Consider the following 21,723-nt stretch of genomic DNA (forward strand, 5'->3'; position numbering starts at 1 on the left):
GCCGGGCCGAGGGAGGGCTGCGGGGTGCCCGGGGCAGGCCCCACGGCGGTGGTAGGACAGGTCCCCGTGGTGGTGGGGCTGGCGACCACCTCGCATGGTTTTGGGTCAGGGCCATCGGGTGTTCCCCTGGCCAGCTCCAGGACTTTAAGAGCCAGTTTGCATTGTACTGGTCCAGCTGGAGCGGGAATCGTGCCCGTGCTGCGTAAAATAGCTGTCGCGAGAGCCACTGGGGCAAGCTGTTGACCTCTGCTACTCATTCGGTGCTCAGAACCCACAGGGACTGCTCACTGGACGCACGGTGGATGGATGTTTCTTTTCCAGGGCACTCTCCACACTGAAATCACAGCCTCACCTCAGTTTTAATTCCATTTTTATTCTTTAAAAGTTTAATATTTTGCTAAAAGATAGTATAAAAAAAAAAAATTCAACCCAACAGTGTGATTGGAGTAAAGCGATATGCAGACAGCTAAAAAGATGGCTAGAGAGCAGGAAAAGCAGGACGTCTAATCACTGAAGAACAGTTATAAACAGCAATAAAATTAATATCTATATTAAACTAGCAGTGCAAAGATACAAACTGGAAGCAGCTTTACATTAAAAATACAGCTTTTTAAATACAGAAATAGCACCAATTTACAAAAGACAATCAGAAATGTAAACGTGGCAGGTAGATTCAAGTATAAGTTATACGCTCACTCTCCTCAGCAACTGTCTTGGGACAGAAAGGTTTCACAAACCCTGCAGAATATCCTGGGTACGCACTTCGCCTCAGGGCAAATACAAATTCTGCTTTTCCAAAGCTACTTTGCTGATCAGTTGTTCTTAGTTTATTTTACTTCTTAGCTTTCAGTGAAGGCAAAGATAGGAAAGATAAATTCATTCCCTCTTGACAACCAACCCTTTCCCCTCACCAGTCTAGTTCAGCAGCTCAGGTACTGCAAGTAGCATTGATCCCTTTGCCGCCCGACTGCTTCGGTGGTCCCACTCCTATTTTAGCGAGAATTTTGCATTGACAGAAATAAGACAGCATATCAACCCCCTTCTTCTCCCAGGCCCAAATCTGCTTTTGCAACCATGACCCATCAAACAGCTTTGATCGTGAGGGAGTCGATCCTCATTTCCAGACCTGCTGTATTTACGGAAACTCAAAACTGGAAGCAGAAATTGGAAACTGAAGATCCATTTTCAGTCCCTGCGTTTTCAAGTATAGGTAGGTCAGTTATGACACAGAAAAACATTACTGACAAAGAAAGGCAATTTTTGCGATGATGCTTCAACTGGAGCGAAGAGCCAATATTAGCTCTAATCCTCCTCTCTGCTCCCAGCTGCCATTTCACTAAAAGGCTGCACTGTACTAGAGGGGAATAGGAAAGACAAGGTTTGGAGAATCGACATCCACCATGTCACCCTGAACCCTAGCAGCCTGTTTCCAGCCCCAACAGCAACAAATGCATGCTAGCAAAACTGCAGGGGCAACACCGTGCCAATTACACATTGCTTTTCAAAGTGAAATTAAAGCGGGCGTATAAGAAGAAATAATTCAGAAGCAAAAATTGTAAACTTTCACAACTGTAGTGTAATTTAAAAAAAACCCCAAACCTTAAAAAATTTAGCAGTCGGAAGATTTCTCTTTACCACCCCTGAAATTTCCTATGATAATTCTACTATAGATTTTCTTTCAACAAGGGCTAACCAGCCCTCCTTAAAAGGCTGTTATTGGTCTATTCTAAGATAAGGCCACATTACTCAAACTCCCAGCTTCACTAAAATTCTTTCTTAAATTCCATTTTCATAATACATTTCATTATAAAAATAAAAAACCTCATCAAATCCCCAACCCCCAAACAAAGTCCTAGCCTCCCTTGACCAACAAAGTAGCACATCCGACAGTGTATCTACCCTTGGAAAACCAGTACCAGTACCAATGAGAGAAGAGCTGGTAATGCTGGCCTTGTGTTTGCTAAAAATCCAGAGTAACATGATGTCAACAGCAACACTTTCTGTCTTTTAAACAGGAAACTGCACAAATTTAATTGCAGATTGCTACATGAGTGAAAACATACCCAAGCATAAGAGCACTAACTCTTAAAATTATGTCCTATATTATTAATAGCACCATCCATTATTTGAGGGCTTTGAATGTTAACTGTTATACTTTTCTTCCTCTTTATCTTCTCCTAAGGAATATGGATAATCTTTTTCCCACTTCCAAAATTTATGGCTCCTGCTCTTTTCAGCTTCTTTTTATGGTTTAGATAGATACGCGCCAAAAGATAAGATCTCCCTTGTCTTCCAAGTACACTCAAATGCACTATTAACTAGTTAGGAAATTCCCGTAAGTGAAGAGTTAGGCACTGAAGTACATACCCCTTAAGTAGGCTTCAGTAAACCGCTAAGTAGGCACTTAAGTTGACTCAGGTTAGACTGAATCTAATCATGTGGTTAATGACTTACCAGTGTTCCTTGGTCATAAAGTCTAGACTATATATTTAAACAGGAGATGAAATCTTAGCACAGCCCTCTCAGTGGCTTGTCACTCTCAAATTACTTTGTCAAACTTACTTAAGGAATCAGGTTTTGTATTCTTTACATCTAACATTTTGCTCAGAGTAAAAGAAAAAAAAAAACCAAGGACTAAAACAGTTCATTAACACAATTATAAAAATGTTAACATTCACAGTTATTTTGGTCTTAATATTTTTCACATGTATACATTCAATCATATTGTGTTAAGTTATTATTAGGTTTTTCTAACCACAAGTGCTGGGCAAATTGTACAACAACCAACTGACATTCAAGTAATCCTACCCTGAGAAAATCTGTTATTCTGAAGCTGCAAAAAAACTTTTTTGCACTAACACCCACTCCAGCATACAAAATAAATAGCAAGAGGCTGCACTGCGGAGGCAGGATTTGACAGATTGGAACCAAGGAAGCAGTTGCTCTCGCAACTGCAGGAGTTTATCAATTTCACCACAGATTTACTCAGGGTAAGTAGAGTACATGCAAAAAAAAATGCTTGCCCCAGATAAGTGCTAGACATCTCACTTAAAACCATGAATAAAGAACCCCTGGGGACTCCAAGGAAATCTGTTCACATCTCTTCACAGCAGTAAAGAGAGTTTTCCAAATTAAAACCCCAAATACAATTTGATGCCCACAAGGCTGTGTGAAGCACAGCATCTGAATTCAAATCAGTACTGAAGGAACAATTCAGTAAAAGGTTTTCAGTAGATGATTTGGTTAACAGAACCGGTAGGTGAATAGGTAGCGGGGGAGCATGCCATTTTAACGTGCTCTTCTTACCAGGTAAGAGTTTGTTCTCTTGTAATCGATACAGGGTCCTAGGACAATCTGCCCACCCTTTGCAATGAGTGGAGTTAGTCGGGGCTGGTACTAGAGATTTCCAGTCTCCTCTGCACAGAGCTGGCATTTCTAGTCTGATTGCCGTCATTTTTCTTCCATGCAACGAGGTCTCCAAGACTTCCAGGAGTTTTGAAAAATGCCTCATGACGTGCAGGACGAATGCTCTTGGGAGTGAGGGGAGTTGATGAAGGCTATTTGTGAAACAAAACAGAAGTGATTCAGTAGGGTTTTCTCAAAGCTTACATGCAAGCACGCAAACAGAAGACAGCTTGTAGACATTAAGCCCTGTACCCTGCTACTATAGGGAACCATGTCACACATCCTTTCAGAAGCTCCACATGAAAAGCTACGGGCTTTGCCCCTGCTTTTTGTTCTGGAACTGTCTGCCAGTACATCATTGCTGGAAGCTGAAAGCCTCTATCTCATTTCCAACTTAAATGTATTCATGACTAGGTCATACTCATTCATTCTTATGCCAATCTTGCCCTTTAGCTTAAATGGCTCTTTCACTTCCTTGATGTTTTACTCACGTTTGTTATTTGTTAGCATCAAAGCAGATCTAAAATTAGTCTCCTAAACCCTGGCCACTTCTGTTTTAAGTGCCACTCTACTGTAACCTCTAATGCTAGTATCTGTAATCAGATTGGCTGCCAACAAGTCTAAACCTCGAACAAGATAAACATAAAGTAACATTCATAAAGCTTCAAAAAGTTCAATCTATTTGTCGCTGCATTAGACAAGAGGAAAACAAATCACAGATTTAAGAATGTAACCTAAAGTAGTGCCAAAACGTCACTGCTAATAGTTGTAAAGACCCAGGTAACCCAGTGTGACATGACTGCTTTACATCACTCATTGTACTTTGGATATATGAGTCCTTCTTCACTTTTGAATTTCTTTTTTTACTCAAAATGTCTGTTTCTATGGTAGATTTTTTAAACATATCTTTACAAAAAAGGTCAACAAAACCCACAAGAATCATTGTTTTCCCCCAGTTCTGATGCTGCTATTACATTTCCATTATTTAGTGAAGAGAGATCAGAACGGGTGTGAGAAGGTAACCCAGGAAACTACTGCCTGAGAAGTGTTGCAGCCAGCTGACTCCTGAATTATAACAAACGATCCTCCTGTCCACCTAACGTGTTTCTGTAGCCATTGCATAACACACAATGATTGTGTCAAATGGGGAAAAAATACTGACTTGGATTTCTAGGGAAAAAAAAACCCTGTAACTTATTTTTTTTCTCTATTCCTGCAAGATTTTTAAAGATTAAGATTTTAATGATTTTAAAATTCCTCTGAGATTTTTAAAACTCACCAGTTCACCGTTCAGGGCTAGACGTGCTATGCTGGGCTATGTCTTTAACACTGTCCCAAGCGTTGCCACCACTACAGACGGACACGCAAACTAAGTGGAAGACACGAGCTCCCAGCGTGCCAACTTACACTCTGACACACCGGCACCAGCCTGCAGCGCAAGCTGCCTTCGGTCCCACTGACTTGGCGCCGCTGTTTCATCGTCACTCAACCACCTTTCACTCTTACCTGCTGCAGCTTCAGAAGGGTCACCGGATGCCCCATACACACGGGGGAGTCCAGTTTAACAGCACCGCAAGACTGTGCAAGCATGGGACTCAGGTGCAGAGCGGGGTGAGCTGGTTGCTGGGGATCCACCGGAGGCGCGGGTGAGACCTTGGGGGTAACCACTGCTGTGGTACCTATGAAAACAGGCGTTGTTGATGCCAGGCCAGACATACTGAAATTCATGGAGGCGGCAGCTGAGAAGGAACCATCAGGAACTGGGGAAAGAGGACTGGTGATTGTGGGAGAACAGATGAGAGGGAAGGAAGCCAAGGCTGCTGACGGCACCACGACACAGGGGACGCTCAGAGAAGGTAACTGGCTCGCAGCCAGGCTGATAGCACCAGGGGCTTGGTTTGCAGAGAACAGGAAATTAAAACTGCTTAATCCTAAACCAAAGAGAGAAAAAGCAAGGCATTAATAGAGTTGACAAATTGGAATTAAGCTATTATAACTTCATCTACAACAGGAAAGAAGGATGACCACAGAGAAAAAGACAGGCTGCCCAGGAAGAAAACGGTGACAAAGAGAAGAAAAAAGAAGGAACAAAACCGTCACAAACCTGTGACTCTTCTGTCAAGCTCCCTTTCCTTACCTTCCTCCATCTCTCCCCCTACTGCCTGTTCACTATATCTGCATCCATTTACTTTGTTCATATTAAGTGCCAACAACACAACTTGCTGTTTTCTGCTTCTAACTTCAGTTACAAGCAATATCTTGGCTAAACAAACTCTTTTTTCACTAACAGGAATCATATCCTCTGCTATATGAAAACATATGCATTGATTTTAATAAGGGAAAAAAAAAAAGGAAAAAACCCACAAATATATATCCCAAAGGCGCTAATTTTTCAAGAATGGCTGCAATACTGTTTTGAAACAGAAGCTGCTCCAGTTCCCAGTTTGTCTGACCTTGCAAAATAACAGGATCAACATTTTCAAACTGAGCGTCTCCATCCTATAAGTGAAATCCCATAGGCCCCACTCTGTGCCACAAATGAATCAAATATTAAAGCAGTAGTCATGGAAATCTGCCACACGTTCCCACAAAACACTCTTCCACTCCACACAAATACAGGCATGGAAAACGGTGGACAGGAAATCCTCTTGTAGTATTTTCAGCTACTTCCTCCCCATCCCTGCTGTGTCCTACGAGCAGGCCTGGCTACACTCCCAGTGCCTCAGCTTTTGTGGGGTTATCCCGATGACGCACCTGACAAGAGAGTACAAAGTTCATAGATGACTAAATTCACCCACTCAGGGGGATGCTCTTGCACTATTCTGGCTGCCTTACTGCCAAACCCAGACTTCCAGCTCCTCAGAGTTTTGAATGCTGGATAGGTGCCTTTTTTGCTGCACATAATTCAAGATGCAAATCCCACAGTATTCATCTCTATTAATATTGGGGTACCTCAGGAAAATGCCTGTATTTTCAGAGAAGCAACAGTTCATTTGGAGTCAAGAGAACTCAGAGCTATTAAACTACTACAGAGAACTGCTGACAGTTTTTGTGTCAAATATAGACTTATTCACCTATCTGTAGGTCTCCCTATTTGAACAGCTCAGTGAACAGATGCAGAAGTTTGAGTGCCTCTAGATCTCATGGCTGTCCTTACCAGCAGTAGGCTGAACATAAAGATACTGTGGTAGGAAAGGTTGATTGGCATTTTCTTTAGAGATGTGCTCTTTTCCTGGAGAGGGCTTATCAGGGTCTTTATTCTGAGACCATTTTTCTTGCTCCTGAGAATCTAAAGGCTTAGTAGACTCCTTGTCTGCAGCCTCTGGAGCAGCAGGACTTGCGAGGTCAAGATGAAAAGCTTCTAGATGTTCAGCAGATGTACAGCCACTTCCTGGGGTAGATTCTGCCTTGGGTGACTCAAAAGGCTTCTAAGAAAAAACAAAAAAGAAAATGATGAGTCCAAACTGAAATAACACAGTACAATGTCTCTCATGCACTTTCCTCAGCTACAGAGTAAAATGTGTACCTGTGCAAAGGGGCAGCACAAAAACTCATTAGCAAGTCCCCAAGTTAAAAATTTTGTTTGAGGGTTTGAAGAGCAGTATTAGCGATGCCTAAGCCCTGTGCTGTAGTTCACTTTCAGTACTTGGAGACACTAGATAAGAAATACCTGAACTTGGGGATTCATTTCTCTTTATTGATACGGAAAAACACCTCTTTCAAACGGCTTATATTCAAACACTGATACGACCTTGAGCCTGACCCCCATTTTCAGTAGTTAAGAAAACTGTGAGATAGATGCACTTCACCTTCAACATCTTGTCTCTCACCAGCCTGCTGTGGGCAACACTGGGCATGAGAGAGAGGGAGACAGGCTAGAGTAGGGGGAAAGCACAAATCACATTTGCTGTAGCTCAGTGGAGTAAGCAATGCTGCTGCTGTCTGGGAAAGCCCAAGTTAACAGGGGAAAGATAACCTCTGGCAGGCTGTTTTGTTGAAGACAATGATCAGGACACTGATTACAAAGAACAGCTGACCATCATTTCACTATGCAAAGCAATCACAGTCCATTTTCCCCTGGTACTGTGAAAACATCTCCCACTTAATGCCTATACTTCCTGACACAGCACCCTTACAATTTTATTACCATGTGGGAGGCAGCATTTGTATCTGTAACAAGAGCGGTGTAGTGGATTTTCACTTCTGAAAACACTGTCTTGGGTAAAAGTCTTTCCTCACTAACAGGAAGCCTAAGTGATAATGAAATTCACTTCTTTACCTTGGGTACTACAAGTGAGAGGGGCACATCGCTCTGTTCCATGGTCTGCTTTTTAGCAGCTGGCTCTTCATCATCTACAGGTGCAGAGGGCGATGCACACTTATGGGAGCTGCGTTTCTGGCAGGCAGCTGGAGGTACGGCGGCCTGAGCTTCTGCCCTCCTGTTTCCTGCGTCTCCTGTGGTGGGCAGCGTCTCCCTCAAGTTATTTTCCTGAAGACCGCCACACAACATAAAAAGGGACGAAGAGGGGAAGCACAGGAAGGGTTGGTTGGGGAGCAAGGTAGGTTTTCCATTTTCTGTTTTGGAGGCTGCTGGCATGGAAGGATGTAGAGCTTGGCTGCTGATGCCATTTGGCAGCGAAAGGCTTGGCATATCTGCCTGAACCACAGGGAAAACTGCCTGAGGCAATGGGTTAACACAAAAATCAGAGTCCCCAGGAACTGGAAGAAGGGACAGAGGTGAGGTTATGCTTGGGTTCCTTGCTGAATTTAATATCGTTTCTGTGGCACAAGCTTTATTCCTAAAAAAAAGGTAATAAAAAGAGGAAAAACATTTAGTCCAAAATTAAACCCCTATTTTATCCTTAAAAGCAAACAGGTACATTGTTGGACATAAATGTGGAAAAATCCCCCCGGCAAATCACTACTTTTACACAGTTTACAAGGAGGCTCACTCTTTATTATTTCTAATTACACAGAAGCAGACTTATCAGTTTTTTGGTAGAACAATAATGCTTTCGGTTGCACTTGACTAGAGTAAATCATTCACAAATGAATTCAGATTAGGATAGGTGTAGAGAACACCCACTGATACGACAGAGAGGCTCTTCCATGGAATCATGATTTGCTCAGCCTACCTAGAAAACAGGTCAAAGGAGGCAGGGATGACCTATATAAACACACATGAGATGAAGAACTACTGAAGCTAAAGGACAACATTGGTACAAGTACAAGTGGCTATAAATTGGCCATGAAAAAAAACAAAAGCCATGCTGAGACCTATCAGCATTAAAATAGTAATAACGAGAGTCTGGCAATTTTCTATCTCAGTCCCATCAATGGAATCTAGCCTTGAACTAAACACGACAAGCACAAAGCTGAAACTGGGCAGGAGTTAAGACCAACCTACCTAGTATCTTCCTCTATTTTCTGCCTGCAGACAGCTGCTAGATTTATCATTTTGGAGCAATATTCATCTGAATTCACAATACAGGCTGAAAGAACAAAGGAGCATTCAATAATAACAGGTAGGTTTACCAACCATATTTTGATACTGGCCATATAAAATAATTGATATAATTTTTCTATCCTGGCACATTTTTATAACATTCACTAATCACCTAGAGCCAGAACCTGCAAGACACTCAGAACTCTCAGTCCCACCAGAGAGGTGCTCGACATCATCATTTCCTATAGCAGGGAACTGTAAAAAGCCCTGTAATTGCTTTATCTGTTTTAACAGCTATCCATTAGATTGTTACAGTAAACTCCACTATATTAGGAACCATAAAATAAAGCAAGCTTTTGTGGCTAAAGAATCTTTCTTTATCTATACCAAATTTTAACAGAAGAAACTGTAGTATAGTTGCAGTTAGTGGAGAATAGAAACATTTACTAGAAGACAAACTGCAGATTCAAGGCAGTATGGCCCAGATTCATCTCATCTAATTTCAGGCACTTGTTGGAGGGTCCAAAACAGAAGTCTCATCACATGGAAGTAGGAATATAGGCACCTCCCAAGGGTAATTCACATATTTAATTAGGCTGATTCACCCAATCAAGTGCCTTAAATTGGTGGCATTTGGGCAGATCCAATGGGATACAAAAGAACATGCTTCCTTAGTAGTTACCTTGCCTCTCTTGATGTGGGCTGCTGGGCTCAGAACTGACCTTCCTTCTGGTCCCTTCATAAGACTGTGTGCTGTTAAATGAAGCATGACGTGTAAACCTTTGCTTTCCAGTAGCACAGATCTGATAAGGGGCAGAGGCTCCCCTCTGCGTCCCTGGCAGAGGATCAGATGTTGGGCTATGCCCTCTCGGCTCACCTGTAGGAACATAATTTTGTACAACAGTCCTTCAGGGAACACAGCTCATCATTTAGGCTTCTGCCGTGTTACTGAACTTGGCCATAAGAGAAGAGGTAACCTCTATACCATCCCAAATCCCACAACACTGAAGCAGACCTAAGCTCAGTAAGCACTGATAGACAAGATAAGGGCTTCCCTCCTTTCCATTCCATGGCAGCCGCAGCAGCAGCTACACTCTAGTGTGCGCACCCAAGGAGAAAGGGTACTAAGATGGCATTAACACTATCCTTCACTTTTACTTGGTCCTGGCACTGGCCTGACCCAAATACATTAGCAAAGAGCTTTCCTTTGCTCTGGCTGCTAGCCAGGAATCAGCAGCTTACAGAGATGCTCTAGCCCACCGCCTCCTTCTTTGCAGAAAAACCTTTTGTTCCACGGGACGTATGCAAGAACAGCCCTGTTCTACCTTGGTAAGTCCCCTTACAAAGACAATAATTGACTGTCTAGTTATGACACAATTATTTTGTCATTTGAAATTTTGCAACCCAGAAAAGCTGTGGACCCAGATTTGGAGATGTAGCCATTTTCTGCCATTGCTCTACAATTCATACCGTTATTCATACAGTTATGTAAGTCGGTGTAAAAATACCAGCAAGACACAGTATCCTTCAACATCCCTCCACAGCTCCAGCCCTCGAGCATAAAGTCTAACAAGGGCAAATGTTGGGCAGGCCAGCAGTTAATAATCACAGGGTGGACAATGAATGCCGAGCCATTCTCTACACATGGAAAACAACTTATTACCTCTTGGGAAGGGATTGTCAAAACAAAAAGAAAGGAGATGCGAGCTACACAAATTACCATTTTTTCCAGGGAATTCCACAGGCCCAATCCACTTGAAGGCTGGTTTGCGTCCTCGTTCCTCCGTGACATGAACTTTCTTGATCAAGCCTAGGCTGGTGAGAACATTGGCAATATCATACAGTCTTCGTACCTTTGCTAACAAGAAAGGGCAGAAATAGTCAAGACAGTCATGTTTACAATGCATACAGTACGTATTTACATGGTAATTTCATTCCAGAATATCACCACAGCTTTCATAGATGAGGTGGGTAAAATCAAATTGGGATGGACTTAAGCCACCTCCTATAAAGCCTGCCATGCCAGCTCCCACCTGCTTGTCACTGCTTCTTCATATCTGAGCTGCTCATCCATTCTTAGCTGCTCAGGGTTAAGCTCACCTACCTCATTTTGATCGAAATGGGTTAGGAAGTGATTACATCATCAGCTTGCCCAGAAGAGGCAGCTACCTTCACATGGGGTAAAGACAAGCACTTGGGGACAAGAGGCACGAGTGCACAGCTGATCACAAGAGGACACATATTTATCATCTTAAAAATGTAACACTCTTAGAAAAATCTCTGTGACTCCAATAAATAACATATTTGAGCTGAATATAATACCCACAGGTTGTCCAGCTAAACTTCTCACATTCCTCCCGGTATTTGGGGTAGAATTTTAAGACTGAAGAGCAAGTACTTTATTTTAAAAGTATTTTAAAGACTTAAAAGAAAAGTCTTTATTTTAGAAGAATTATTTACTAATGCTGAGTTTTTCCATGTTGTCCAAGGGATCTAAGTACCAATCCCCACTAACTGAAAAGCAAACTGTGCCATCCAGCTGTGAAAGATTTCTGGGGTGAAAGGGAGAAGACATTTCTGCAGAGAAGAAAATTAATTCCATTAAATTAAACAACATGTTTCATTTCAATAAGTTCTGAAACGTCATTCAGAATGGTACAGGAAACAGGGTTAAAGTACGAAAAAAAATCCAAACAAAAAAAAAAGATTTTTCTTCATTCTGAAGCTGAAACTTGGAGATAATTGTCAAATTGACTTTTCCCCACCCCAAGCTCTGTTTTCACAAACTGGTGTTTGCAATTAAAAAGACCCCAAAACATACTTCAGCAAAAGATTCCTGACCTGCTCTTGCCGTTACCTACTGGTGTCAGTCAAAACATGCCCCTGTTTTCTTTACTCACTGACCAATTGATTCGTCTCTCAACAGCCAGCTTACTTTTAAATTTGCTGTGGTCCACTGTATCCTGCGTTTCTTCTATCAGTATCTTTGCTGCGATGTCCAGAGTGACTATCTTGGTCTTGGAGACAAGGAACAGCATGACAAACTTTTGGCTCATAATCCGCAAGGACTTGTCCTTTCTGCTGTTTGCAGATGCTGTGTTACAAATAATACCCAAGCCTCTTAGCATATGTCATCCATCACAGCCAGAAAACTAGCAAGTAGGTTTCTCACACACCTAGGGGTGGGTCTCACACACAAGGGGTAAAGTATTTCCTTGTCGGGAAGCAGGAATCTTTTGAAAGGCAGCAAATAACTAAGTAATGCAGACAGAAGTCTCTTCAAAAGGCAATAAAAATTAAACCTTGCAGAAATAGTTTTTAGAAAGTCAGATTCTAAAGACGATTCTATGTTATGTTACACAGTTTTGCACCACTATAATTTTGTGACTCCAATGGACTTTGTAACTTAAAACACTATGTGTTATATGGGCAGCATGCAAACAGTGGACAAATGGAAGATAGCACCTTCTGTCAGGATAAAACATTTACTGTCAGGTACAGGCGGGGAAAGAAGAACTGGAGTGCCTGGCAGAAGCTTCTGCCAGTCTGTAGGACAGAGAGAAAAATCCGTCCTCAGACCTATGCTAGGGACAGGATACAAGGAAGAATTCTGTCACCTCTGTGGTGAATTCAGCACTTTTTTGCAAAGAATAATTTTTTATTATTTAATTTAAAAGCAAAGCAAGGGAAAAAGTCACATAATAAACTGGAGAAAAAGACTTGTGTCTGTGTATCACAGCACACACATTAGTTATCTTACCAGAGGTGCAATCTGGTTCTGAAAGGTCCAGTAATGGTCTGTCTTGACAATCTGGAGTAGTTTCCTTTTTCCGTTCTCCAAATTTGTATTCCAAGTCCTGCTCCTTGTGCTGGAAGAAGGTCATTAGCTCTCCATACTGCAGCTCTCCTGCTTCCTGAAGTGTTTTCAGAGTCTGACTTAGGTTGTGCCGGCCATGCCAACAGTACTGGTTCTTGGCCACACGGCTAACCAAGTGCAATGACTCCAGGACATTCACTATATCATAAATTCGTCTCCGCTCAACTCCTGTTTTAAGTGGGGGGGAATAAAAAAGACATAGATCGTCATCTAGTTTTAATGTGCTCTTCAGCAGAAGCGGAACAGAGAACAGGCTGTTCTCTAATACTAAGCGTTCACAACACATTTTTCACTGTTCACCTGGACACATTACATTAGATCCATCCAAATTTGCACAATTAAGAACTGACTTATGTATAGCAAGCCCCATGGTATGACGTTGTTTGTCTATTTTGTTAACTGCCTGCCCAGCCATGCCTTCAGCTTAAAGCATCTACACTGTGTTTAGAAGAACTGATTGCAGTCTGCCCAGCCCCACTCACTCAGACTTACCCAGACTGCCCTGAGGTTTTCAGAGCACTTTGGCCCTTCTTGTCAGAGAGTTTCAGAGCTCAGACACAGACCTGTACACAAGCCTGTGTGTAACAGAGGACAGGAGATGATCTGAGCCTGGCACTGACGCAGGGCAGATATAAAAGCCCACTCCTACAGGAACCAGTGGGAGTGTGGTCCTCCACTTGCATTTGCAATGGCACAATTACTTGCTAAGCACGTACCAAGCAAAGGAGCATCAAAAGCTTCACAAGGTGCAAAGCAGTGGAGAATGAGACTCACTGATCCCAAATGCAGCAGAAACGAGTCCTCGGTGCTGGCTGGGTCTGCACCAACGGGAAATCTATGAAATATGTCCAACTTGGGTTCAGCCTGACTGACGTAAGCAAGGTTGGGGACTGAATATGAACAGGCCAGTGGCTCTGCTCACTGTCCTGAGTACTCGCGTGCAGTGCTGTTTGAAGCATGGCTGTTATATATAATACAGTGCACTACACGCTAGTGGCATTATCTGCACCAGAAATCCCATAGCGGTTAACATCAGCTGAGCAGAACAAGTGCTAGCCAAGGGGAAAGGTTTTGAAAGACTTCCCTGCGGAAGGCAAGGCCTTGATGCATCTGTTTACCCATCTGGAGAATACGGATAATTCTTACCAGCCTCAAATGGATATTAGGATAAACAATTCATGAGTATTTCCAAGTACGTGGTGATCTTGGAGTGAAATATACTCCAGAAAAACAAGAGGGCTATGCATATGCTGGTGTCTTACAGGCACCAGCACCATAGCCCCCTTTGTGGTCTTTCCATAGGTCTCCAGTGAACAAAGCAATATACATTTGTAGCAAAAGCTGTATTACAACCATCTTGTGTTATACAGAGAGCAGCAACATCAGCAGTGAATAATTTTGTGGTCCCTGAAGCAAGTGGATACTCTGAAGCAAGGCAAGCAAGGAAGTGAAAACCAAAGGGAGAAGAACAAACATACCCCCTTCTGTGAGGTAAAATTCCCAACAGCAAGTTTTAAAACAAAGTTTCTCGTATTTACGAAAGCAAGGTAACGCCACTCCCAACACAGAATAAAGCACTACTCATGTTCAGCTGTACAAGGTTGGAGCACAAGCATCTCATGCAAACACAGAAAGGAGTAACTGCAAAATCTAAAAGACCAATTCATTTAAAAAGTAATTTATTTAACTATTTACTTCATCTGAATTCTCTCCTATTTCCACTTCCCATTACCAAGGCAAATAAATGAGTATTTCAAGGACTTTCTTACCAGAGTCACAGAGGACATCACTCTTCTTTCTTCCCAAAACAGACATATTTCATTTTTGCTACCTCTTTTCTGTTAAATACCTGAATTCTAAATGTAGATACAATATTTATTTAGTTTAAGTCCAATTTTGTAAAGCTCTTCCTGGCGAAAAGACCACCTCTCCAAGGACCTGGATCTTTTTGTTATTGGTGTGACCTGGCTAAGTCCTCTCTCCCAAGTTTTATTACTTCTCTCAGATACTTCATTAATCTTTTAACTAAGACCAAACCTAACAGCAGACCCAACAAATAGGCTACTCGATACCTTCTTGCCACCTCAATACAATACATTTTCTCATTCTACTCCTTCAGGTGTCCTGGTAACCTCCCCTCACAAGACAATATTTAAAGCCAAGATAATCTTGGTGAATCATGAGATCTTGGAAGGTACAATGTCAGGCACGTTACTGAAGTCAGGCAGTAAACCCAACTGATTTCTTGCATTTACTAGTTTGCAATTGTTTCCCCAAACGTTCCATTTTGACAAAATTTGTTGTTTATAAGTCCTCCTTCAGAAGATTTGTAACTCATAACTCCTTCAGTCTTCAGCAAATTGAAAATTTAAGAAAGCAACAGAGTTGGTAAACAGCTGGAGGATAGATCTGTCTAGTAAAAAGTACTGTCAGAAAGCAGATTTCAAAATGGTAGCATTACCAAGCAGTAAAGACACTTAGGAATATTAGACATTTTCAACTCTTGATTAGTATGATTAGAAGAGCATTCAGACACAGGGAAAGGCAGACCTTGAATGTACTCTGTAAAAGGATGATCTTTTGAAGGCCCTCCTGTCGAGTTACCCCAGGTGATCAGCTACCCCATTTTTGCAGGTATACATACCGAGAATTGAAGCCACTTCATCCAAAGAAATAGTAGTTTTTTCTGTTGACAATGGATAACTTGGATAGCGAGCTAGAAACTTTTGGCACAAGAGTCCTAAGCTTTTCTGTTTTCTGCTGGGCCTCTGTTTTTCAAATTCATCAACCGTGCTGTCGTCTACCATATCATACTGTTAAAAAATAAATGTTAACCCTTTAGTGCAGAGCTTTAGAAGCGAGGCATAGCCAAGTGAGGCGTATTTCAGATGTTAGCAATATTTAAGCTCAGACTTTCTAATAAGCAAAAAAAACATGGACTCCTTGCAAGCACAGAGCACTTGGGTGACACACTTCTGCTTGCAAGCTCTTTTTAATTCATCACAAAAGATATTTACAGAAAAACTCTTATCTGCGAGATCATAAAATAATGGTTACGCATAAGGAAACAGAACAGTAAGACCAAACACCCAAGACTAGCAGATGGTAAGATCCTACTTGGAAGGAATATTTCTTTTTGAAAGGAGGAGGAATATTCCCTCAAACACCTCTGGATCTAATAAACCAGAAGATGTACAAGCCATCAAAGAGTTCCTCTTTCAAGGGATTTTACTGCCCTTTACAGTGCCTTTATAACTTTAAGAAACCAGGGGTTGGGGGGGGGGGCATGATACTAAGAGACTACAAAAGGCACCACTCGGTCTCTGAACCTTAAACTTAGCCAAGCTGTTAGCTTAAGTGAACTCTGTAGGATGGCCTGAATATGGTCCTTCTGTCCCTGCAGGGGAAAAAAAACAACAAAACTGTGATGGGAAGAATGTATGAAGAGATATATTTATTTATTACAAAATGAGAACAATGGAAAAAAGGAGGGCAAAAAAAACCCCTTGCCCTCTGGCAAAGAAAAGGTGAGAATGGTGGCAGCTGTTGAAACCCAAGTTTCCTTGCTTATGAGATCTTAACTGTCCTTTGCTGGTTGTGACGAAGTGACCTTGTAGCAGGCTGTTGCTCTGATTGAATTCTTTGAGTTTTATATGGTATGGAAATAGCAATACTTTTACAGTAACACTCTTACATCTTTCGTAAGTTAACTTTCCGTGTGGAGAAAATGGTTGAGTTTAAGTATTACTAACTAGAAAATATTTGAACCCTTTATAGTAGCCACCCCAAAAATGCTATATGATCTTAGCAGGCTTGGAGTGGTAATGAACTAACCTTTAACATTGACTATTTTTTACTTACTGGAAGCTATCCTAGGAATTGTCTTTAGAGAACTGTTTGTTCCTTTATGACTATCTAAACTGGAGAATTTTTCAGACTACTGTCACTGTAGATGCTGTAAAATCTACACTTATAGAGTGATCTGTACCTATCAAATGATGCCTCTCAGTAGGAGGAGCCCAGAACTATCTTCCTCTCACTGAAATCACCAAGGAAGGATATTCTACAAGAAATAATCCAGGAGAAGGAAAGCAGTGATTGGAACAAAAAAAAGTCTGAAGGAAGAAAACTTTGTCGTAATGATGCTTATTACAACGTGATGTCATCCTCTCCATGGATGGACTTCCTAAAGTGGGACAGGGATCAGCCCCCACATTGCCTGAATCTTTACAAGTAAAAATCTTCCAAACACTTGACCATGCCGTCTGACTACTAGTTTGGGGGCTGGGGTGGAAAGGGGGAGAAAGGTTTTAACTGACCACTCTGCAGGCCTGTTATGGACAAGGTATAAGATTTCAAAAGTATGTTGAAAAATATGCCCTCACCATTGTCAAATTACTTTTGAAAACGCTGCCTGTCTGTTTAAAATGATCTGGCAATTTTCTTTCTAAGGCGGTTCAGAAAACAGCAGTAGTCAGAAGTACTTAAGTTGGGGAAAATGGCACATTTAAGCTCTACTTCCTTCACTGTCCTTTTAAGTAATATTCAGGCTCTTGAGGGGTCTCGGGTCAGTTACTGATAAGACAGTTACTTATGGTCTTTGAAAGTCCTACTGCTCAGCCAGTGCTGTGTAGGCAACTGTCCTTGGGAATGTTTTACAATTCTGCGGTTTTCCATAGGGAGCAAAGGACCAGTTGGAAGAAAACTGAGGCAAAACTTAAGGAAGGTCTGAGTACTAACTGAACATAAGGTAATTGTGTTCTGAGTCTCACCTGTAACGAATCAGGTGTGTCACTCTGCTCACTGTTTTCTATGGGTCTGAAGAGCTCTTTCTTCTTTTCCCTGTCCCTCATGTCAGGGCTAGCAGCACTAACAAGCATCTTCAGGTTAGCAGTGGGGGTCCAGGGATCAGGCTGAGGTCTGTCAACGAGCTTAACAGGTGTAATTGGATTTCTTTCCGGGGTGCAGCCTTTTTGCCTTGATAAATCAACTGGTTCATTCTTAATGGGAGTCTTTGGGGCCATCCTGGATCGATCAAATATGTTTTCCTATTAAAAACAAAGTTCTTGAGACACAACAGGAAAGAAAACAGTCCAACAATCAATTTCACTGTTCTTACGAAGGTAATTGTAGTGACTCATGCCTTGGCACTCATAGCTATATTTAGCACAGTTTTTCTGCATTTGTTGGAAGTGGTAAAATATTCTACATGCTACTGTACTGGAGGCAGTATATATGAGATACTGCCCTGAATTACAGAACCTGAGGTTAACCAGTCAAACTTGTGGCCTGTCAGGCTTTTAAACTCTGACTGTTATTACAAGATAGCATTGCCCACGAACATAAATCACTAAATCGGATTGAAACTGAAATAATGCATTGGTCACATTACACTTAGCAAGAAAACACGTTGTTCTGCTTGAAAGGTCCCCAATGAAAAGCCAGGTATGCAGCTCAGACTGTCATAAAATATCAGACTGAAGTGGATGTAACTTCATGTGCAAGTGAAGCAAGCTTTGCATCTGCACTATCTGCTGCTCAAAACAGCAAAGAAAATCTCCATAACTATTCCATGACTACAGCTAAGAGCTGCTAGAAGAAAAAGTCTAATTCATCAGCTGATTTTTATCATTCTTTGAATGAAGCTCAACTCCCTCCAGTCCCCAGCTGCAATCAAACTTTTTTCATATTTCATCTTTGGGTCCAATATTACCCCTTCCTCTTACTCCAAGAATTATCACCACAGATCAACTAATTTCAAGGGACTGACTGAAGAAAGCATCAATGGTATCCTTGAGCTGAGAGATCTGGTTTTGAGCAACAAGAGACACTACTTCACTCTAACCTGTTAGTGCAAATAGCTCATGAAGACTAAAGGAATGATGTAGACAAGATGCCATACTGGCTTTCTTTGCAGGATATAAAAAATTGAGGTCCAAGTATCCTAAACCTGGCACAAAACAGGACTTCCAGAAATGCCCATGCAGAAAGTTGTACTGTTTCTTTTTGCCCAGGGAGATCAATGTTCTTTTCTTAGATCATCCAGCTATCACTTAATTCTGCTTCATACCCTACAAACACGATACTGTGTTTTTTGGAACTCTAGCTAATATTGCTCAGTGGTTTCTAGATTTAGTCCTTTGACATGATTGTATGCATCTTGAGTGAAGTGAGAGAGAGAAAGTGGTGTGGACAAGTTGTCATCAGAAAGCTAGCAGAGCTTATAACTTGCTGGAATTGCGAGTGAAGCCTTTGGAACGACAGCAAACTGCTTTTAAACTGTAAGTCAGGCTTGAAGTTGTTTGCTCTTCAGTCTAGCTGTGGCTTTTTTGGTGTTGGTCTCAAACTGAGCAAGCCTTCTTGCTCATACTAAGATTACGGCTTCATTTTTTTTTTCAAAATGAGTTTTAAAAAACTAACATGACAACTTTGAGGCTGGATATCGTTATTATGTATTTTATTTTGTGCTGCAGGAAGTCCAATTCTGAAGCCTGAATTCCAAGCCTGAAAGAAAATGTTAAGTTACTATTGGTTAGCTGTAAGAACTTTCCCAGGTTAAGTTTTGCCTTTTGTTTGGAGCAATTCCGCTATCACTAGCTGATATAGGTATTTAAATAGGTGTTTCCAAATATCATCTTAACAGGTACAGTCCAGCTAGAAAGCAGAAAGAAGGCTAGTAACAAACAGAGCTGGCTTTTACTAGGAGCAGTTCTGTAGTATTCACACTGGAAACAAATTTGGCACATCAAAAGCATTGGGCTCTGAGCACTGATGAAGATCACTCCTGCATACATTCACCTATGAATTACCCAAAAGGATGTCATAAATATATCTCCTTTTACAATTAACAGTTAGCCAGTTGTAACTTACTACACTGTGATAAATAGGGGTCAATTTCGAGGCCATGGTACTTGTTGGAATATATGTTCACATAGTGTTGGCACTCAATATATTCTTGCAATTTCACATTTGGCAGTGAATCAACACTTAATCTGTAAAGGAGAAAGTCTACCTTCCCGTCAAGTTCCTGTTCACTATGGCTGGTGCTAATGGAACTGCAGTGAGGGCAGCTGAAGCAACCTGCTTGTTCCACTACCTCAAATTTTCATGTTTGTGCAAATATCACAATGAAAAAAGTAGTGGCACTACATGAGAAGCACACATCTACTATCAACCTTTCAGATCTTTATTTCCTGAATGTCACAATTGCATACTAAGGTAAGAAATGCTTTTACCCCCCCCCCCTTTTTTTTTTTTCTTCAGTAGCTGCCATGCCCTATGAACTCCTAGCTGTATTCCACAAAACCGCAAGGGCAGTTGATAGAAGTATGATATTCACCCTGATGCAAGCAGAGATGGCTTACAAATGCAAGAGGACATGAAAGGCTGGCTTAATGAACTTAATATGTAAGCAGGAATTGAAAGAAATCCCTGAGATAATAGGAGCCGAGTCTAACAAGAACTATGTGATTTTTGGAGGACTCAGTTTGAGCATGGACATGAATCAGGTTTAGTTCAGGAGACGTTACGGAGCAAGGTATGCCTGAGGCTAGATATCCTGTCTCCTGGCTGGTGGGACAGGAGGGGAATGATGAGCTTGTCTCTTGCTGAGTGGCACTGTTTAGCCTCTATACCTGGGAACACCACTGCATGGATACAGGCCAGAAGGCAAGCATAGCGGACATGTACATCAGCATGCTCAGACTGCTGCTAAGTAACAGGACTATATTACTCCATATCATGTCAGGCCCGGTGTCGGTTAGCTTTTGAACGGTGAGTGTACAAAAGCCTCCTCCACCTTACCCAACGGTAGCCACTGGGTTGCCTGAGATCGCCTAATGAGTTTTACTTACCAAGTGAAAGCTAAAAACTGTTTCCCTGGTAATAATACCAAAGTGTAATCACTTTGCTTACTGACAACGGTGGTATGACCCACGATTGTTTTACTGGATTGGCTTTTTTTAATGTTAACGGTAGCGCCGGCCACCCCTATGCTCCAAGTGCCGACAGGTAAGATGCTGCTGTGCAGACCAGGTGCGGTGGTCCCATGGGCAGCACCCCAAATACCGCCACGGGGAGCGAGAGGGACACAATCCGGGGCCACACGCCTGGCACGACCCGCCTCCAAGCCTGCCGGGGCTTGCACGGGGCTGGGGCGCCGCGGCCCCAACTGGCTCCGGCCGGCGGGGTGGCCAAACCCGCTGCAGTCCCAGCCGCCCCCCCGGCGCTGCGCGCTGCGCCCGGCCCGGCGTGATGCTCCGCACCGGAGAGGCGGAGTAACGTGTGAGGGCACCTCGCGGCGCCGGGGACAGCCGGGCCCCTCGCCGCCCCCCGCGCCCGCTCACCTTCTGGGCCGCCTCCGCGCGGCCCCGCCGCCCCGGCCGGCCGCTCGCCAGGTCCCGCAGCGCCAGGACGCTCACCTCCATCTGCAAAGCGAGAAGCCGCTTTTAGCCCGGCCCTTAAGAGGCGCCGCTCCCGCCCCGGGGCAGCGCTCCCGTACCCGGCGGGACGCGAGGGGAGCGCAGCAGCTCGGGGCTACGCTCCCGGGGAGGGGGGCGGGCGGCCGCCCCGGCCCCTGCGGCGGCGGCGGGAGGCTCCGCGCCCTCACCTCGGCGGCGGGCGGGGGGCCCGGCGGGCGGGGGGCGCAGGGCTCTGCCGCTCCCGCCAGGCGCCCTCAGACATCGCTTTACAATCCGGCCAATCAGGCGCGGCCCGCCGGGGAGCCCCGGCCGAACGGCCGGCCAATCAGCGCGCGGGCAGGCGGCGCGCGGCAGCGGGGCGCGGGACAGGGCTCCCGCCCGCGCGGGGCCGCTTCGCTCCTTTTCTTCGCGCGGTCGCCGGCGGCCCTCCCCCTCCCCCTCCCCCCCCTCCCGCCGCCGGGCCGCCAGCGCGAGGCGGGCCGTTGGCAGGCGGGAAAGGGCCGCCCGAGGGCGAGCGGGGCCGGGCGGGCGGCAGGTGGGGCCGGGGGGGGTGTCTCGGCTGGGGGGGTGTCTCC

The 21,723-nt window shown here is 43.4% G+C and overlaps 1 protein-coding gene across 1 annotated transcript; it reads right to left on the minus strand.

The window, feature by feature from the left end:
- Positions 1–3,279: 3,279 nt before the first annotated feature.
- Positions 3,280–21,154, minus strand: E2F7 (E2F transcription factor 7). Its single transcript, XM_075155084.1, has 12 exons — positions 21,074–21,154; positions 17,501–17,776; positions 15,373–15,541; positions 12,612–12,896; positions 11,787–11,945; positions 10,572–10,709; positions 9,534–9,728; positions 8,813–8,897; positions 7,685–8,204; positions 6,563–6,833; positions 4,912–5,336; positions 3,280–3,557 (listed from the first exon to the last, which is right to left on the minus strand). Exons 1-12 carry the CDS (start codon positions 21,152–21,154, stop codon positions 3,381–3,383), a joined length of 2,781 nt encoding a protein of 926 aa, XP_075011185.1. The 3' UTR covers positions 3,280–3,380.
- Positions 21,155–21,723: the final 569 nt, after the last annotated feature.

This window comes from Calonectris borealis, chromosome 1 (assembly GCF_964195595.1).
Source record: "Calonectris borealis chromosome 1, bCalBor7.hap1.2, whole genome shotgun sequence".
In the NCBI taxonomy this organism is placed as follows: Eukaryota; Metazoa; Chordata; class Aves; order Procellariiformes; family Procellariidae; genus Calonectris; species Calonectris borealis.